Source organism: Oncorhynchus kisutch, linkage group LG17, assembly GCF_002021735.2.
Source record: "Oncorhynchus kisutch isolate 150728-3 linkage group LG17, Okis_V2, whole genome shotgun sequence".
Lineage (NCBI taxonomy): Eukaryota > Metazoa > Chordata > Actinopteri > Salmoniformes > Salmonidae > Oncorhynchus > Oncorhynchus kisutch.
Genome location: NC_034190.2, coordinates 80,062,366 through 80,081,220, shown reverse-complemented (window position 1 = coordinate 80,081,220; position 18,855 = coordinate 80,062,366). Strand labels below are relative to the sequence as shown.

Genomic DNA, 18,855 nt, shown 5'->3' with positions numbered 1-18,855 from the left:
GATTTAGTTTTACATTGAAAATCATAGCAGAATGAAACTTTCAGTGCACCAACACACAACTCAGACCAAAATAATCACTATCACAAATAATACTAGTGTAAACATATTGTATGAGTGAATCTACCTGCAGTTTTGTAATTGTTTATCAAGAATTAAAAAATGTAAAGTATTTGACAACACCATACCATCCATCATAAAGGGGGGGTTATGTTTATTAAATCACAAGTATTTTGCCAGAAAAATAGGACATTTTACTATGTAAGATTCCCAATCACTGGGATATTCAAAACAGTGAAGAGTTCAGTATATTAATTATCAAAACATTTGCTAGATATAAACTCCATCTCTGCTCGACTCTCTGAATGATCGATATACTGTATTATGTTATCGTGTTAAACGGTATCTATTGAATCTAGGGTTGGCACAAGATCGAGATGTGAGCTATAGCTTCTTATATCCAACATCAATTAAGGAATGAGAATCTATGCCTGATGTGAGAAGTAGTTTAAAAATCTCCGTTTGTAACGTCAACTTGAAGATCGAATTCCTTCCAAAAACGCTCAAATGAATGGGCTCCGTAGAAATGAATTGAAAATCTAGATCAACCAAAGACATTTTTTCCCCCAGTTAATTCTCATAAAATTCTGAATTCCTTTTCAGCCTGTTGTGAGTGTAGGAAGGAGAAACATCACTGTTCTGTCACCGTGAGACGCTCCATCTTCTTAGCTGTTTCTTCTGTCGGCACCTTTGACTTTCTCTCTGGACTGGGAGTAGGAGTGTTGGGATAATCCCTATTACCAAAAATAGTACTACCAACTCGCACGTTGGTTGAACCCACCTCAATCTAAAGGAGGGAAATGAAAAAGAATACCTCAGAAGGGTATAATTTATACAAACAGCATGAGCATTCCAGTAGTAATTGCTAGTTAAATCAATATGTTAAGAACATATTGTATTAGCCAATAAGAAGGCTGAGACAGTGGAACTTACAGCGTGTTCGAAGTCAGTGGACATGCCCATACTAAGTTCTACATCCTCAAGGGGCAGCTGTAGACTGGCACACACTTCCTGTCGCCGACTCAGCAAAGCCTGGTTGGTGATGCACAACAGACTTAACACACACTTAAAGATCTTTACCAAAAGCCTTAACATAAAATATTTTTTGGGTATTTTTTATTTAACTAGGCAAGTCAGGATAATCAAAACAGACAAATACCTGAAAATCTGGGTTAGGGCCATCGGCTAGGTCGTAGCCATAGCGACCAATGGTCATGAGTCCAGAGAAGTGTAGGGCAGAGCATTTGGATAAAATGTGTTTCACTGTGTTCACGGTCTCACCAGGAGGCAGTCCATGTTTACCTAGAGAAGACATAGAACGGTAGTTAGTGTGTCTGTCTGTCTGTCTGTCTGTCTGTCTGTCTGTCTGGCAGGCAGGTTGACGTTTATTGTCATGAGTCTTAGCCAGGAGGGAAAACTGAGCGGGTTCCTCTAGATGGGCCAATTACATGCAAAAAAAAACATTTGCTTTTTGTTCTTAATTTAAAAAGGGGAATGGAAACACTTTAGGAAGTAAATCTAAAACAAAGAGATGTATTCAATCCACTAATACTAAACATGTGCATTTAACATAAAAACATCTCTTATATTTAGTATTTTGATTGCCGACAAGGTTTATTTGAGCTATGGTCAGCGCGTCACAGGCAGGAACCAGCTAATTGTCTGGTATTGAGTTTTCACACAGAGAATTAATCTAAGAGAAAGAGAGGTTAGGTGCGGACAACAGAGATGGCAACACCAAGTAGTAATTCAAATATGAACTGTATAGCGCCAGGCTGTATGAATTGGCTCAACAACAACAATCCCTCGATAAACTACCATCGGCTGCCCAAGGAACCACAACTTTTGAAGAAGTGGCTCCATGTCCTGAAGAGGAAGGACGTGCCAGATCGAGCAGCAGGATCTGCAGACAGCACTTTGCGATGAAGGGCACGTTCGATACGGCAACCGGGAGTTTCCGAATGGAAAGGAGTCGTAATGCCTACGTTGAAGCCCTCTGCTTGCGCCTCCATTTGAAATTGAGGGTTATGGTGTAGGGGTTACCGACCGAACATTCATCAACATCACAAACTGTTGTTGACTAGGCCAGCGTTAGATGTTTGCTGAAAAATAAATGTCCCTGTATTTGCTGTGTGTGTTGACAAAGCATACAACACAGGTAGCTTGTTAACGCCAACTGATATATATATATGGGTTTACTTGTCTTCACAAAACGTTTGTTTGTTTTCAGGATGACATCTTCATCCCTGAACATGTTTTCATCCTGGAGGAGACTGTGCAGTAAGCAGAGGTGGTTCATGCAAATCTATGTTATTTCTAAAGGCTATTGTTTATTTCCAAGTATATGCAGTGATTCTTGAATATAACTAGAGCCTAATAGACGCCTTAATTTCTTTCTACCAACAGGAAGGAACGGTTAGTACAGCATGCCGAACTGACCCCTTGGTGCCAGAGTGTTCCTGTGCTGCGGTGGAGAAGAGGTCCACCGGGACCATCACTAAAGAGCTCGGGGTCCAGATAGATTGAGCTCACAACCATCAGTATACAGCCGAATCCTGCCCCGATAGGCCACAGACGGAGATCAGTGAAGACCATAACCTGCTGTATGAACCTGAGAGCTCAGAATCACAATCACAGTGCGAAGGTGTTCTGAAAATGGAGAAGGAGCCGGCCGTTCAACAGCGAATTCAAAAGATACACCCATCCATAAAGGAAATCGGAGTGGACGTGCTACCATGTCCCGGTTCTGTTGTTTCGACTCTCTCTCTCAGCCTATGAATGCTCAGCTATGAAAAGCCAACTGACATTTGCTCCTGAGGTGTTGAACTCTTGCACCATCTATAACCACTGTGGTTAAGTTCTTTTTTTGTATTTTTCACCCCTCCCCCCCAATTTCTTGGTATCCAATTGGTAGTAGTTACAGTCTTGTCTCATCGCTGCAACTCCCATACGGACTCAGGGGAGGCGAATGTTGAACGGAGCCATGCGGCTTCCGAAACACAACCCAACCAACCACAATGCTTCTTGACACAATTCCCATCCAACCCGGAAGCCAGCTGCACCAATGTGTCGGAGGAAACACTGCACACCTGGCAACCGTGTCAGCGTGCAATGCGCTCGGCCCGCCACAGGAGTCGCTAGTGTGCGATGAGACGAGAATATCCCTACCGGCCAAACCCTCCCTAAACCGGACGACGCTGGGTCAATTGTGCGCTGCCCCATGGGCCTCCCGGTTGCGACAGAGCCTGGGCTCGAACCCACTGCGATGCAGTGCCGTAGACCACTGCGCCACTCGGGATGCCTTGTGGTTAGTATATTAATGTAAAAAGGGCTTTTGTAAAATACATTTGATTGATTGTTTGCTGTGCTGGATATTCACTGTCTGAGTGATGGAACATGTTCATAGTATCTGTAACATGTGTTGTTGCGTATTTAATCTGTAGTAGTAGAAACAATTACAAAGTGTCTCCCTGCTCCTCCTCTGCTGAGGGATGGGGCTGGAGAAATATAACCACTCTCAAATGCATAGACAGAGTTAAAGATAGAATGACTGACCATCCATGACATCAACATTGTAATCCTGTTTCTATGATCTGTTGCCACTACCATGTACCCAGTTCGCTTTTGTTAAAGACATCTGCTAAATGGTATATATTATTAAAGTCTACTTTGACAACTAGCTGCCCAGTGTAGTTACCATTCCTTTCCAATAGATGGCAGCCAAAGCTAGTTGAAGTTACTAATCTAGCGACAGGGACACCAGGATTTGTGCGCACTGAAAGTCGTTTTTATCTTCAAAGCAAGTTTATCTGGTTACGCTTGAACCTGTTGTTATAGTGGACAAGCTAACTAATACTATTTTTACATAAGGCGCAGGCATTATGTCTCTGTCTCAGGTTAGGCTAGATGTACTAAATTAACTGGTTCTATTCAAGGCCTTTTCTTCTGGCTATTATGCGCCTTTTGGAAGAAACGATACACGCAGGGATGAGATGCCGTACACCCCTTCTAATTCTCCCTTGTGCCCACAGGGTGACCTGGTGATAAACTGCCAGCCTGTATACTCTGCAAACAAAATCATAAGAAAAGTTAGTCCGATACCGAAATAAAATCACTATGTATTTACATTGCTCAAAAAAATAAAGGGAACACTAAAATAACACATCCTAGATCTGAATGAATGAAATATTCTTATTAAATACTTTTTTCTTTACATAGTTGAATGTGCTGACAACAAAAATCACACAAAAATTATCAATGGAAATTTATCAACCCATGGAGGTCTGGATTTGGAGTCACACTCAAAATTAAAGTGGAAAACCACACTACAGGCTGATCCAACTTTGATGTAATGTCCTTAAAACAAGTCAAAATGAGGCTCAGTAGTGTGTGTGGCCTCCACGTGCCTGTATGACCTCCCTACAACGCCTGGGCATGCTCCTGATGACTAAAGCATCTGCCAACTCCTGGACAGTCTGTGGTGCAACGTGGCGTTGGTGGATGGAGCGAGACATGATGTCCCAGATGTGCTCAATTGGATTCAGGTCTGGGGAACGGGCGAGCCAGTCCATAGCATCAATGCCTTCCTCTTGCAGAAACTGCTGACACACTCCAGCCACATGAGGTCTAGCATCGTCTTGCATTAAGAGGAATCCAGGGCCAACCGCATCAGTATATGGTCGCACAAGGGGTCTGAGGATCTCATCTCGGTGCCTAATGGCAGTCAGGCTACCTCTGGCGAGCACACGGAGGGCTGTACGGCCCCCCAAAGAAATGCCACCCCACACCATGACTGACCCACCGCCAAACCGGTCATGCTGGAGGATGTTGCAGGCAGCAGAACATTCTCCACGGCGTCTCCAGACTCTGTCACGTCTGTCACATGTGCTCAGTGTGAACCTGCTTTCATCTGTGAAGAGCACAGGGCGCCAGTGGCGAATTTGCCAATCTTGGTGTTCTCTGGCAAATGCCAAACATCCTGCACGGTGTTGGGCTGTAAGCACAACCCCCACCTGTGGACGTCGGGCCCTCATACCACCCTCATGGAGTCTATTTCTGACCTTTTGAGCAGACACATGCACATTTGTGGCCTGCTGGAGGTAATTTTGCAGGGCTCTGACAGTGCTCCTCCTGCTCCTCCTTGCACAAAGGCGGAGGTAGCGGTCCTGCTGCTGGGTTGTTGCCCTCCTACGGCCTCCTCCACGTCTCCTGATGTACTGGCCTGTATCCTGGTAGCGCCTCCATGCTCTGGACACTACGCTGACAGACACAGCAAACCTTCTTGCCACAGCTCGCATTGATGTTCCATCCTGGATGAGCTGCACTACCTGAGCCACTTGTGTGGGTTGTAGACTTCACCACTAGAGTGAAAGCACCGCCAGCATTCAAAAGTGACCAAAACATCAGCCAGGAAGCATAGGAACTGAGAAGTGGTCTGTGGTCACCACCTGCAGAACCACTCCTTTATTGGGGGTGTCTCGCTAATTGCCTATAATTTCCACCTGTTGTCTATTCCATTTGCACAACAGCATGTGAAATGTATTGTCAATCAGTGTTTGCTTCCTAAGTGGACAGTTTGATTTCACAGAAGTATGATTGACTTGGAGTTACATTGTGTTGTTTAAGTGTTCCCTTTATTTTTTTTGAGCCGTGTATAATGAGCACGTCCCATTATTGGTTAGGATGAGATTTCTTGAATCTGTCTGCAATTCGAACTCCGATCGTCTAATTTAAAAGGTAAACGTGTTACCATAGCGCCAAACAGCGCTGATAAGAAAACATCTTTATAGGATACAGATTATATTTATTGAGCACCTACCTACTACTGATATTAACCTTATATTTATAATCAAGCAAAACTTCACCAATTATTTAACTGGCATATCGGCTGCTGACTGGTTGAGTAACCTCTTCTACCAGGAGGTCCTTCATAAGGATTAATGACACGTCCAATACATACATCACCATCCAGACAGACTGACAGGAACCTCTGACCTGGATGTAATGCATCACCATCCAGACAGACTGACAGGAACCTCTGACCTGGATGTAATACATCACCATCCAGACAGACTGACCTGGATGTAATACATCACCATTCAGACAGACTGACCTGGATGTAATACATCACCATCCAGACAGACTGACAGGATGTAATACATCACCATCCAGACAGACTGACAGGAACCCCTGACCTGGATGTAATACATCACCATCCAGACAGACTGACAGGATCCTCTGACCTGGATGTAATACATCACCATCCAGACAGACTGACAGGATGTAATACATTGCCATCCAGACAGACTGACAGGAACCTCTGACCTGGATGTAATACATCACCATCCAGACAGACTGACAGGAACCTCTGACCTGGATGGAATACAGTGGGATTTTGTGCTGTATCACCACAATTTCTCTACAACACACACACACTCATACATACTCTAGCAGCATCCCCACTCACACCAGTTTGTGTTTGCCTAGGCAAACCCTCTAGCTGAGGTGTTTCAGGCGGCATGTCTGTGTTGTTACTGCTACGAGAACAAACTCTGATCTGGCAGTTTGGCTCAAACATGAACAGCTTCAGTAGGTTTATTGGCTCCCTAACTAAAGTGATTTCATTCTCTGTTATGAACTCATTCTCAGTCTCGGAGCTACTCGGTAAATTCAGACATTTTGGGGAGTTCCAAAATCTTCTCTCCTGTCAGCGATGCAACAATGTCAATATGGAGATTCACAGTTACAGTTAGCTGACGTTCTAAATCCTGGTGTTTCCATTCCCCTTTAAGGTCAGGCATTAGGGTTAGAAGTGTGGTCGTGGTTAGGCATTAGGGTTAGCAGTGTGGTCGTGGTTAGGCATTAGGGTTTGCAGTGTGGTTAGGGTTAGACATTAGGATTTTGCAGTGAGGTTGTAGTTAGGCATTAGGGTTTGCAGTGTGGTTAGGGTTAGACATTAGGATTTTGCAGTGAGGTTGTGGTTAGGCATTAGGGTTTGCAGTGAGGTCAGGGTTAGACATTAGGATTTTGCAGTGAGGTTGTGGTTAGGCATTAGGGTTTGCAGTGAGGTCAGGGTTAGACATTAGGATTTTGCAGTGAGGTTGTGGTTAGGCATTAGGGTTTGCAGTGAGGTTAGGGTTGGGCATTAGGGTTTGCAGTGAGGTTAGGGTTGGGCATTAGGGTTTGCAGTGAGGTTAGGGTTGGGCATTAGGGTTTGCAGTGAGGTTAGGGTTGGGCATTAGGGTTTGCAGTGAGGTTAGGGTTGGGCATTAGGGTTTGCAGTGAGGTTAGGGTTGGGCATTAGGGTTTGCAGTGAGGTTAGGGTTGGGCATTAGGGTTTGCAGTGAGGTTAGGGTTGGGCATTAGGGTTTGCAGTGAGGTTAGGGTTGGGCATTAGGGTTTGCAGTGAGGTTAGGGTTGGGCATTAGGGTTTGCAGTGAGGTTAGGGTTGGGCATTAGGGTTTGCAGTGAGGTTAGGGTTGGGCATTAGGGTTTGCAGTGAGGTTAGGGTTGGGCATTAGGGTTTGCAGTGAGGTTAGGGTTGGGCATTAGGGTTTGCAGTGAGGTTAGGGTTGGGCATTAGGGTTTGCAGTGAGGTTAGGGTTAGACATTAGGATTTGCAGTGAGGTTAGGGTTGGGCATTAGGGTTTGCAGTGAAGTTAGGGTTAGCAGTGTGGTTGTTGTCAGGCATTAGGGTTAGCAGTGTGGCTGTGGTCAGGGATTAGGGTTAGCAGCCATCTCAATACATGTTTCCAGTACATGAGCCATCTCAACAAATGCCTCCAGTACATGAGCCATCTCAACAAATCCCTCCAGTACATGAGCCATCTCAACAAATCCCTCCAGTACATGAGCCATCAATAAAATCCAAGCTGTGTGTGTGTGTACACTTACTTTCCTCCCCACTGGTGTTGATCTGAACCATGATCTTTAACTTCTGCGTACTAGCTGCTCTTAACCTCTGCCAGGAGCTGTTCACCTTGTCGGCCAACTTGGCTGAGTCCACCGTCTCCACCATGAACAGGTTTGGTACACCTATGGGATGTGTGTGAGTAGAATTAAGATCTGTCGGCTCCACTAAAGGTTTCTAAAAGCTTGACAAAGACCGATTTTGAGGTCGAAAGATGAAACATGTCAGCTTTTTTTATTTTATTTTAAATGTGTGAGTAGATTTAAGGGTTTTGGGAGACATGGAAGTTGATGTTGAAAGCGTTAAATATAGAGGCCTTTGGTGCACCTGAACAGAACACTACACTATTAAAAATATGAAAACACAAAACATAACATGTTTCACAAGATGTTACTTACCCAAAAGTTTGTTGACATTATTCTTCTGTAAATGGCCAATAAAATGCCACTCGATTTCTGGGCATGATTCTAAAATCTACATTAGGACATAAATAAATATTTTTAACGGATGTCGGATAGACATGTCATGAGATGAAGAATAATGTGACTTCAAACCTTCGAACCAACCTGAGGATTTGATGCTTTATCCACAAGTTCATTCACCTAAAAGTCAAATTAAAAAGTTAAAAAGCCACCAATGACGTAACACTAGCAATAAAAGTGATGTGTAACTGTATAACATGTTCAATACAAATACTCACATAGTTTTCACCAAAATTGCGATGCCCTTTTCGGTACGCCTCGATCACCATGTCAGGTGGTTTGGTCTTACTCACGGCTACCAGGCGGGGCGGCACCGCGGGCAACGTCTTGAATGGGAGAGCAGAGGAAAAAGAAGAGCAATATAATATATGGTGAATAAATGAATGGATGTGTGGATGACATCATCATAGACAAAGGGATAGTCACATCTTGATAAACCTGAACTACTTCAGGACAGTCCAGTACATATCTGGTGCTCCTTCAGGAGGGCATATTGGGGGCACAATATGGAACGAAGAGAAATAGATGGTGTAGACAATGAAGATTTGTGCTCGCTGGCATTGGGGTTAGCAGTGAGGTCAAGGTTAGGCATTAGGGTTAGCAGTGTGGTTGTGGTTAAGGTTAGGCATTAGGGTTAGCAGTGTGGTTGTCGTTAAGGTTAGGCATTAGGGTTAGCAGTGTGGTTGTGGTTAAGGTTAGCAGTGTGGTTGTGGTTAAGGTTAGGCATTAGGGTTAGCAGTGTGGTTGTGGTTAAGGTTAGCAGTGAGGTCAAGGTTAGGCATTAGGGTTAGCAGTGTGGTTGTGGTTAAGGTTAGGCATTAGGGTTAGCAGTGTGGTCAAGGTTAGGCATTAGGGTTAGCAGTGTGGTTGTGGTTAAGGTTAGGCATTAGGGTTAGCAGTGTGGTTGTGGTTAAGGTTAGGTATTAGGGTTAGCAGTGTGGTTGTGGTTAAGGTTAGGCATTTGGGTTAGAATGAGGTCAAGGTTAGGCATTTGGGTTAGAATGAGGTCAAGGTTAGGCATTTGGGTTAGAATGAGGTCAAGGTTAGGCATTAGGGTTAGCAGTGTGGTTGTGGTTAAGGTTAGGCATTAGGGTTAGCAGTGAGGTTGTGGTTAAGGTTAGGCATTAGGGTTAGCAGTGAGGTTAAGGTTAGGCATTAGGGTTAGCAGTGTGGTCAAGGTTAGGCATTAGGGTTAGCAGTGTGGTTGTGGTTAAGGTTAGGCATTGGGGTTAGCAGTGAGGTCAAGGTTAGGCATTTGGGTTAGCGGTGTGGTCAAAGTTAGGCATTAGGGTTAGCAGTGTGGTCAAGGTTAGGCATTAGGGTCAGCGGTGTGGTCAAGATTAGGCATTAGGGTTTGCGGTGGCAACGTTTACAACACTACCCAGATATACTGTCCAAATGCACTTATTTTAGCCTGATGAAATTTCCTTACAAGATGACAACCTGTCATTGAAATCGGAAATGGTTGTCTGCGTCTGTCCACGCAGTTGGATATTATGTCGCGTTAGTCGTGTCAGAAATGAGTTCAAATGAACTCAAATTATTAGTGAGATATCCGATGGGTTGATCGATTCTCTTCTCATCGCTCATCTTTAACACAATGGAAAGATGTGATTTATTATTTAAATATTTTAAATGCGTGGGCTACGGCGAGAAACCAAATGGTGCAGTTTCAGGCCATGTGGAGGAAAATGATGCGGGCGCTGGAGATGGGGGTGGAGGCTAGTGGGTCTGGGCAGATGTGATGTAGCTATCGTTTGTATGTGTATGTTCTGTATTGTTTATCAAATATAAAATTAAATCAATATTTAATAATGCTGGGTTAATGTCGGAAACTCGGGACCCCCGAGTTCAAGTTTACGTGCGCACAGTATTTCCAGATAGTAGCTAATATCCCGCTTAAGGTCTTATTTGGGATAAGATGTTTAGATACACCTTTCATATCCCGCTCACGAGTATCCCTTTATCCGTGACTAAACAGAATATTCCTAATATGGGTTAAATGAAATAGTAATTTAAATATGGACACAGTTTTTAGATCTATGACCTTTCACATGTATCCTAACTCCTGCAGAATGATGCATTACTTTATGATTTATTACGTTCAGCATCTCTTGAGAAAATGCGAATGCGGTGTTGTGTTATCTTTGACTCTTATGCAAGCAGACAGTATTTCAACCACATAAAATATGCACCCAAAACGAACTAAAGTCTTATCAGAAACGTGTTTTATCATTTTCTCAACTTTTCATTTCCTTAAAACCGGTCAAACTGATAACATTTGGACATTTTCCACAGGATCAATCTTCCCAGTGTTTTTGCGTTCTCCCCGGTTACTAAATGCATTAATTATATCAATGCAAGATATTATTCTGGTGAACACTACTTTATTTAGTCTTCTGGGGCAACAAGTTATGACAGAAGACAAGATGCATGTAAAAATGGCCTACCAATTATAATATAGCTTACCAAATGTCTGAAATTATAAATTGAAAGTGGCCTAAATTAGGGTTGAATGTAGCCAGAAGCCTATACGGTAATGTACGGAGTACCAACAAAATACATTATGGAATTATGGTGTATCGAACTGCGCACGTGTAGCCTACAAAGTGATTTGTTTGACAATCAGACGAAGAAAAACATTTCTAAACACCCATGATGTTAAACTGAGCCGTATCAGACCGCCTGCGAAAAACAGCAGTAAATGTGGTAAGATGTTTGCATGCCACGGTATCCCATCTAAGATCAGCATATCCCAGGCATCTTATCCGACTTTCTCATAACCGGGATACAAGCTTTTTGGGGTTATTGTAAACGTGATATGTTTATATGTGTCAAGTCAAAAACAGAATACTTGAGTATCCCGAATAACGGGATATTGGTGTGCATGTAACGTGGTCATTGACCTCTACACAGAAAGTCCTTGCTTGGTGGGCTAAACAACAAAAAAGCGCCACCTGCTGGATGGAGATAGATTTTCCGTCGAGTTGGGCATCTCTTCCTCTCTGGTATTACCTACCGGCTGGGAAAATCAACCCTAGACGATGGTGCAGTTTCTAAACCCAGAGGCGTAACACCGCAACACTTCCGGGAACGCTTGCGAAACATACCAAATTTACCAGGCCGGGGTTTGATAAATCAATGAGAAGTGAACAATTATTCCTTAGTTATATTTCTCGAAATCTAAAAAGACTACCTAGATTCGAGCCAATATCTTAAATAATGTAGTTGAACATGTTATTAACTCCAACCTCGTGAAAGTGTTTTTTCCCCCGTCAAAAACAACTTCAAATTAACATCAACTTTACAAATATATCGAAAGGGGTGCCTTTGAGTTGACGGCCTACACATGCGCAGTTCGGCGCGATACAACCGTTATGACCCAATGACGTGAATCTACGCATGAGATTAGATGGCCAACGTCACGACGACATCGCCTACAAGTGTCATCGGGGATTTCTATTTGGAGAAGCAATTTTAGGATCTCTACATTACTGTCTGTGGTGCAGATCTAGCGCTCACTATCATAGGCTGCCTAGGCTAGTTCAATTGTAGTGGGATGGTGTCGATTGAACTAATACAAACGTTAATTCAATTACTAAACAGGTGTGCACGGAAGTTGATCGAATAAATGTTTTGCAATACTTACGAAACATTGACGTTAACAACATGATAGTGGAATAATCACTGCAGCAGCAGCGAGCAGTTCGTGTACAACCCTCCGCGTGGTAAGAGTTGGCTTCACGGGCCATGCGATAGGAAAGCGCCAAGTTTGTTAGCTAATTAGGTGATATCAAAATGCAATGTGCATTTTATGGTGTAACGTCTCAAAGGTTGAGGTGTTTTGCCTGACACACAACTGGTCCACCCCCGCTTTTAAATATGACCATTTCGCACGACTCTAAAGTAGATACTGGTTCTTCCCAACTTGACTTACCTTGGGGCGACGTGCCGCCGCTTGATTTACCCTGTCTACCACCGCGTGTAACGCTTTTCCAACCTCCTCCGACATACCTACTTTCCACATACCCTCAATACACTGTGCAACCAATGGTAGAGACCGGCTCTGCGTAATCAACACAAACGTGATCAACCCGTCAAAATAAAAGTCCTTTCTCTACCATAGAAAGCCTGTGTGAAGTGAGAGGGCGACCCCTTGTGTTGACTGCAGAGAAATCAACCCGTGTCCATTAATTGTAGTCACGTGTGTAAAGAAAGGTGAAAAATTGGGGCAGTCAGTAACACGAATTTATTAGGGGTAATAGCCCTCAATGTTTGAATAGATATCTATATTGTATGTTATCACCTAACTATAATTTTACATTAAATGTAATCCATCAAGTGCTTGAAACATGTGGAGGTAAAAAACACATTTGCGCAAAAATAAAAATAAAATACCCAGTTTATTCACAAGATTTCAAAATTAAAACATTTCCAACTGAAATATCTGTCGAAACGTATCAAATACATAATCTATCAACAGGAAAAACAAGGAAATTACATAAAAAGTGTAATGTCCATTATTCCACTTCTTTCAAGATGATTCTGTCATCCCCGCCCTCATACTCTCTCAAGTGCCTCCAACATGATGATGCTGTTTCCTCTGATCACCTACAGAAAAAAATATATATTTTTATTTTATTTACACGCATAGAAAAGTGTGGTCACATTGATGAATAAAATCAAAATGTGTCTGTCCCCAGAGGTAGTGTGTAAATGTAGTTGACAACGCCGTTGGGTACTGACCACCATGCCTATGGTGTTCTGTATTCCCCCAGGGGCCATCTCCAAGCACTCATCCATCACCAAGTTCATGAAGGGGTCAAAACCTCGCAGGACTCCTTGGACCTGCCTGCCACCGTTCAGCTTCACTGAGGAACGAGATGTAGAACTTTGAAGACCCGGGGCGCATTAATTACACAGCTTCTGTTCCAAAAAGTTTCATAAAAATGCTAGCAAAGTGAACAGGGAAGGACATACCAGAATTTGTCCGCTAGAAACTCTCCGTTTGAACTAATGATTACACCCGTGGACAACATTTCAACAACAGTAATAATGAGGCAAGCCAAATTGGAGACACTTTCTATTTCATATGGCTAAGAAATTGTAAATTGGGTTTGTCAATTCATGTAATCAAAGCCTTGGTTGGCTTTGCATGCAAATAGATAATTCATAGTTTGTCAATTCAACTCGGCAGAACCATCGATATTCAGAATCAGTACTCACGAGAAAGCTTCTTGTCCATGAACCTGAAATTAGTAGAAAATATGTTATTATTATTTGCTAATAAAGATAGTTACACCACAAACTGTATGGCTATACCAGAGGGATTGGCTATGTGTGAGTGTGCCAGACTAGCTCTGGTCCACACAACGAGCTGCATGGTCATTGTTTAAATTGAACCTTTATTGAACTAGGCAAGCCAGTTAAGATCAAATTCTTATGACGGCCTTCCCCCAGCCAAACCCTCCCCTAACATGGACGACGCTGGGCCAATTGTGCCCCATGGGACTCCCGATCACGGCCGGTTGTGATACAGCCCGGGATCAAACCAGGGCCTGTAGTGATGCCTCTAGCACTGAAATGCAGTACTTTCTATTTTCTACAGAGATCGCAAAACAATTCATATGTTGATGTAGAGCCCATCTGTGTTGGTAAAAATACGTTGGATTTTATTGTTCGTCAGTTTCCGTCTCAAAGAGCACCAAAACGTACACTAACCATGAGCTTTGTGGTCACTATCGTCCAATCACAGAGCAGATACAAGTCATGTGATCTGTTAGCGATCACGTGACTTGTATCTGCTCTGTGATTGGATGAAACAGACAGCAATGCTGTATTGGATGATTAGTTTGTTTGCCAACTAACTCTGTACCTACCAGAGTCTTGACTTTTCTTTCATATCACTTTTTTTTTTTAAATGTGATTTCTTATCTTTTGAATTAATGCTTCACCCCGGAGATTGTTATACCTATTCAACGTTTGGAACCACGTGAGTGGGTGTCTCAGTTCCGGAACCATAACTGCGGAAAGAGGAGTGCAGCCAGGTCGGAGCTTTAGGACCTGTCGTGGAAATTCGTACACAGGGACACTCGAAGTCATTATTAAATGAGTCATTGTTTATTTGTCAGCGCGCTGGAGGTTCCAACTAAGTCAATGCACCATATTACACGTTAATCGGGAGCTCTGCAGCTGTCTTATATACGGCTATACACAGACAAGTGATATTTGCATGATTTAGCATAATTAATTAATCATTACTGGGTTTTTTTCCATTCATGTGAACAACCAATATTGTTTCCTAACATGTGACAGACTTCTCCTCTCTAAGCTGACCTTGAAACTGAGATATTTTGTTTGTTCTCAAAACAAGGTCTGGGCGTACTGCCAAATTGCAGCTATTAGTGAGGATTTGTACAGTCAGCCACTTGCATGAACACAGAAATTAGTTAAGTTATAAGAAAAGCACAAATATTAAAATTCCATTACACACGCACACAAAGATAAAGGGTGTAATCATAATGCCGATTCTATAGCAAAAATGTTTGTCTGTTGCAAAAACGAAAGGTTTACTCCAAACTGAAATGTTTATTGGACAAATTCAGGTAGGTCCCTCCCCGTTTCATTCCCGTTTTGTTATTAAACAGTAATCAGTTTCCATAATGAATACACCCAAGTTCTAAAGCGTTGGTGAGTTACGAAAGTATATTGAGTGGTGAGGAGGAGCTCCATGGACCCTTTGCCCCCGGAAGTCATTTAGCCATTCATTATAGGTCATTGCGCTCTGTAGAGTTGCTATTTTCTCAATTGTGTCAATTAACTCCTGGCTTTCCTAGATGACTCACTATATTAATAGTCTGATTTGATCACCAAATATGACTGGTCAATTTAAAATAAAGTTAAGGGTACAAAACTGAGTCTGGCTGTGTTGGCAAACATAGGTAACAGGTCTTCACACTGGGGCGGCAGGGTAGGTTAGAGCGTTGGACTATTAACCGAAAGGTTGCAAGTTCAAATCACCGAGCTGACAAGGTACAAATCTGTCGTTCTGCCCCTGAACAGGCAGTTAACCCACAGTTCCTAGGCCATCATTGAAAATAAGAATTTGTTCTTAACTGACTTGCCTTTTTAAATAAAGGTCTAATTAATATGCTCGTGGATAGAAACTTTAGCAAGAAATTGAAACTTATTTTTGATTTGAGTGTTCAGAATCTTTCAGTTTATCTGAGTTATTATTATTTATTTTTTATTACAAACATGTAACTTGAAACGTTAATTTTGTAGTTGTACATTTTCAGTGAAAATGACTACAATAAATGTAATGTTGGTAGAAACCATCTGTCACTGTGATACAGTCTACACTTCTCAATGGGGAGAGTTTGTGTTTCAAGCCGGCAACACAAGAACACTGGGCACAGTGACCTTTGGCCTGCTTGCCGACTGCTGTCTGGCAGTACAGAGAGGGAAGTAGCCAATAGCAGGCCAGGGCGACAGCTAAAAGCACAAGTTATTTATCGTGTAGGCTGTTAACCTACTACAAATCGAATTAAGTGGGAGGAAACAAATTGGAGATGGGACCAAATCCAGATGGTGACCAATACTACCTGTTTTTTCCCCCCGCCCTTACCCATCAAAATAAACACTTTATTTTACTAGTGCCATGCTGCTGTTGTTGCCAGCATAAACTAGCTAGCTGGGAAGGGCTCATCAGGACCAGTGACTGAACTGAATCCATTCGTCTCCACACTTGACTCTCAGCTGCGCAACATAAGTTATCCATTTGGGCACCAGGCGTGTCCGTATAGCCTCTCCCAAAATAAATGAACGGTGAAGTCGCTGCCGAACCTGAAGTATAATAAGAACTGGAGACTGCGTCCAAGATGTCCGCCCAGTTGTTTTCAAGGTAACTCACGTTCGCATACGCCGATTCATGAACCGTCTATATCCGGGTTACATGGACCAAAATTACATGCGCACTAGCACTCCATATGCACAGGAAGTAGCGTCATCACGTCATCCAAAAACATATCTTGGATTAGGGCTGGGCGATATGCCCATTATCTCATATCCCGATAACGATACATATCACGATATTGCGCATTTTCTGTAAATTCTATGAATAAATAGTTTATATAAAATGACCACATGTAAAGGCCTATTACTTATTACACTTTGAATTACTTACTCATTTTATTATTTAGAACCTGTGCAAATTTTCAATTAAGCATGTAACAAAATATAAAATATGAATGTATAAAATCTAAAAAAGTAAATAGAAAACACTTCAACTATAGTTGCAAACAAAAATAAATATAGGCCTAAAATACTAATATATATATAATGAACCTGGGTTTATAAGCGCGGAAATGGACTCTGCCGCTTGAGGATGATTTTGGGGCACAGTAGACAGCGAGCAGGACTTCGGGCTAGAAGGTGGAGGGTTTGAGGCCTGCTCCCTGCCCGTTTCATTACAATACATATATATTTTTTGGGGGCTTGCCTGTTTTGCATGTTATTTTGGCATTAATACGTGTACATATCGATTTGCATGTGGTACCTTGGGTCGAGTGTTAGCACCAACTCACGAAACCCCCGTTTCCCGGCCGTGTAAACTGAGGCCATGTCTTTGCAGATGTAAGTTGTCTTTGCAGATGTAAGCTGTAACTGCAGCTGATATCTCTTCCATCTTCATGGTTCTTTGCCATATGCTGTGCCGCGGCCAAAAGCCTGTTGCAACGTCTGAGACGGGGGTTTGTTTTGAGCACTCAACTGTACTTTTTTGGGTCTCATCCGTAGACTCTTTCCGTTCTGTTTCACACGATTCTTGCGTAGGTGGTAAAAGAGGTTAGTGGTGTTTGAGCCTGTTGTCGGGACCGGTCTGCGGCATATTTTTGGAGAGGACAGTTTTCTGGTCCGTGTCAGACTGTTCATACCCAAGCTACGTCCATGAAACCGAAGTTGCCCCTTTTGTAGGTACGGTCTCTGTGCTCTGTGTCACGTTCACTCTCCTCCGTGTTTGTTTGTGCAAAGCGTTGTCAAATTGACTAAAAATATTGCCGTAAAGAGTGATTTGTGACACAAAATAAATTATACAGCATAATATGAACCGATAAGACGTTTTTCTATCGTCACACAATGTATATCATCCAGCCCTACATTGGATGAATATAAAATGTAAATATCTTTGGCCTCAGCTACATTTAAAATCATTTTATGGATGTTTTGTGCACAAAGGTGATGACTAACGTGTCTTAATAGGACATTTCAAATTCGACTGTGTGTGAAAGTTGTCTTTCCGGATCGGGCTTCAGTTAAACTGCTTTTAGACCAGAACCCTGGCCCCCTGGGTTGACTCCTCACCACCACCAGAGGAAGAGCGGCCCAATTCGGGGGAAATCTGTCTCCCTCCAGCAGGTGGCGTTCTTTCGCCCACCAAACAAGGGGTTTTAGTATTTTTTGTATAGGCTTAAATTACTTCGCGTGTACTGATATCAGTAAGACACGTGACATCCTGGCAACTTTAAGAAAAAACAAACACTTTATAGCGGAGTTTCCTCGAGATGGCTATGCATATTAAAGGGTTTGAGGCTAATATCATATCGTCTTTCCATTTAATACAGGCGGGTTCACGTCAACAACAGGAACATTCAAAATAAGATTACAATACTGTATCCACCAATCCAAAGGAAGGATGGACGGAGAGACATGTATCTTGTCAGTATATGCATAATCTTTCCAACCACTATTGAACATGAAGACGGACATCAACCCACATGTGGCGGGGACTCCTTTTAATGCGACTGAGCGCAGAGCGTCGGCAATGGACCAGAACTAGACTGCCACAAGATTAATAAACCAAAAACAAAGACCCCATCCATTAAAAAAACACTTTCGTTTGTAAAACATGATTTTTTTAAACGATATTCAATGGAAATGTTTGCATGGTTTAACTAGCTGACATTTCCATTCATTAAGTTAGCTAGCAATTTGACTAGCCGCACAACAACAGCTAGCTAACGTTACCGACTCCCGGTAGCTTTGTTGGCTAGCGCGTAGCTAATCATGTTAGCTTGCTAGGCACATGATCTAAAATGGACCGTGAAATACGGTAATATTGGCAATATGTACATTGTTACGTCATGCCAATAAAGCGAATTGAAATATGATCGTAGACCAAATGTGTATTAAAAAAGGAACTCACTTTTTCAACTCTGGTGGGTGTGCTTTACTCATCTTTCTTTTTGTAGTGGTTCCTTCAGTTCGTGAAAAAGCGGAAAGAATGCGCAACAAGCAGAACCGGAAACAGTCATGCAGACTTCCTCTAACATAAGTGGGCACAACGCCGCCTACTGACTAGATGTAATTGCAGCTTGCTTTTTCTCTTCGTATACACACGGTGTACAAAAC

At 42.6% G+C, this 18,855-nt stretch overlaps 2 protein-coding genes across 2 annotated transcripts; both read right to left on the bottom strand.

Moving 5' to 3' along the window:
* Positions 1-187: 187 nt before the first annotated feature.
* Positions 188-12,539, bottom strand: plpbp (pyridoxal phosphate binding protein). The gene is made up of 8 exons (XM_020507009.2): positions 12,386-12,539; positions 8,667-8,774; positions 8,533-8,568; positions 8,365-8,440; positions 7,951-8,091; positions 1,217-1,359; positions 991-1,089; positions 188-844 (listed from the first exon to the last, which is right to left on the bottom strand). The coding sequence occupies exons 1-8, from the start codon at positions 12,473-12,475 to the stop codon at positions 689-691; spliced, it is 849 nt and encodes a 282-aa protein (XP_020362598.1). The 5' UTR covers positions 12,476-12,539; the 3' UTR covers positions 188-688.
* A 293-nt stretch (positions 12,540-12,832) lies between these two features.
* LOC109908367 (small nuclear ribonucleoprotein G) lies at positions 12,833-18,771 on the bottom strand. Its single transcript, XM_020507012.2, has 4 exons — positions 18,650-18,771; positions 13,675-13,697; positions 13,195-13,319; positions 12,833-13,059 (listed from the first exon to the last, which is right to left on the bottom strand). The coding sequence occupies exons 1-4, from the start codon at positions 18,679-18,681 to the stop codon at positions 13,009-13,011; spliced, it is 231 nt and encodes a 76-aa protein (XP_020362601.1). The 5' UTR covers positions 18,682-18,771; the 3' UTR covers positions 12,833-13,008.
* Positions 18,772-18,855: the final 84 nt, after the last annotated feature.

Excerpts from the sequence above, each read along its gene's own strand:
- plpbp (XM_020507009.2), bottom strand. The coding sequence starts at position 12,475 with ATGTGGAAAGTAGGTATGTCGGAGGAGGTTGGAAAAGCGTTACACGCG. Across the intron at positions 8,441-8,532 it reads ATAAAGCATCAAATCCTCAG|ATTTTAGAATCATGCCCAGA; the intron begins GTTGGTTCGAAG and ends GTCCTAATGTAG. Across the intron at positions 1,360-7,950 it reads CAACACCAGTGGGGAGGAAA|GTAAACATGGACTGCCTCCT; the intron begins GTAAGTGTACAC and ends TGTCTTCTCTAG.
- LOC109908367 (XM_020507012.2), bottom strand. The coding sequence starts at position 18,681 with ATGAGTAAAGCACACCCACCAGAGTTGAAAAA. Across the intron at positions 13,698-18,649 it reads CACCCACCAGAGTTGAAAAA|GTTCATGGACAAGAAGCTTT; the intron begins GTGAGTTCCTTT and ends TACTAATTTCAG. Across the intron at positions 13,320-13,674 it reads CATGGACAAGAAGCTTTCTC|TGAAGCTGAACGGTGGCAGG; the intron begins GTGAGTACTGAT and ends CTCGTTCCTCAG.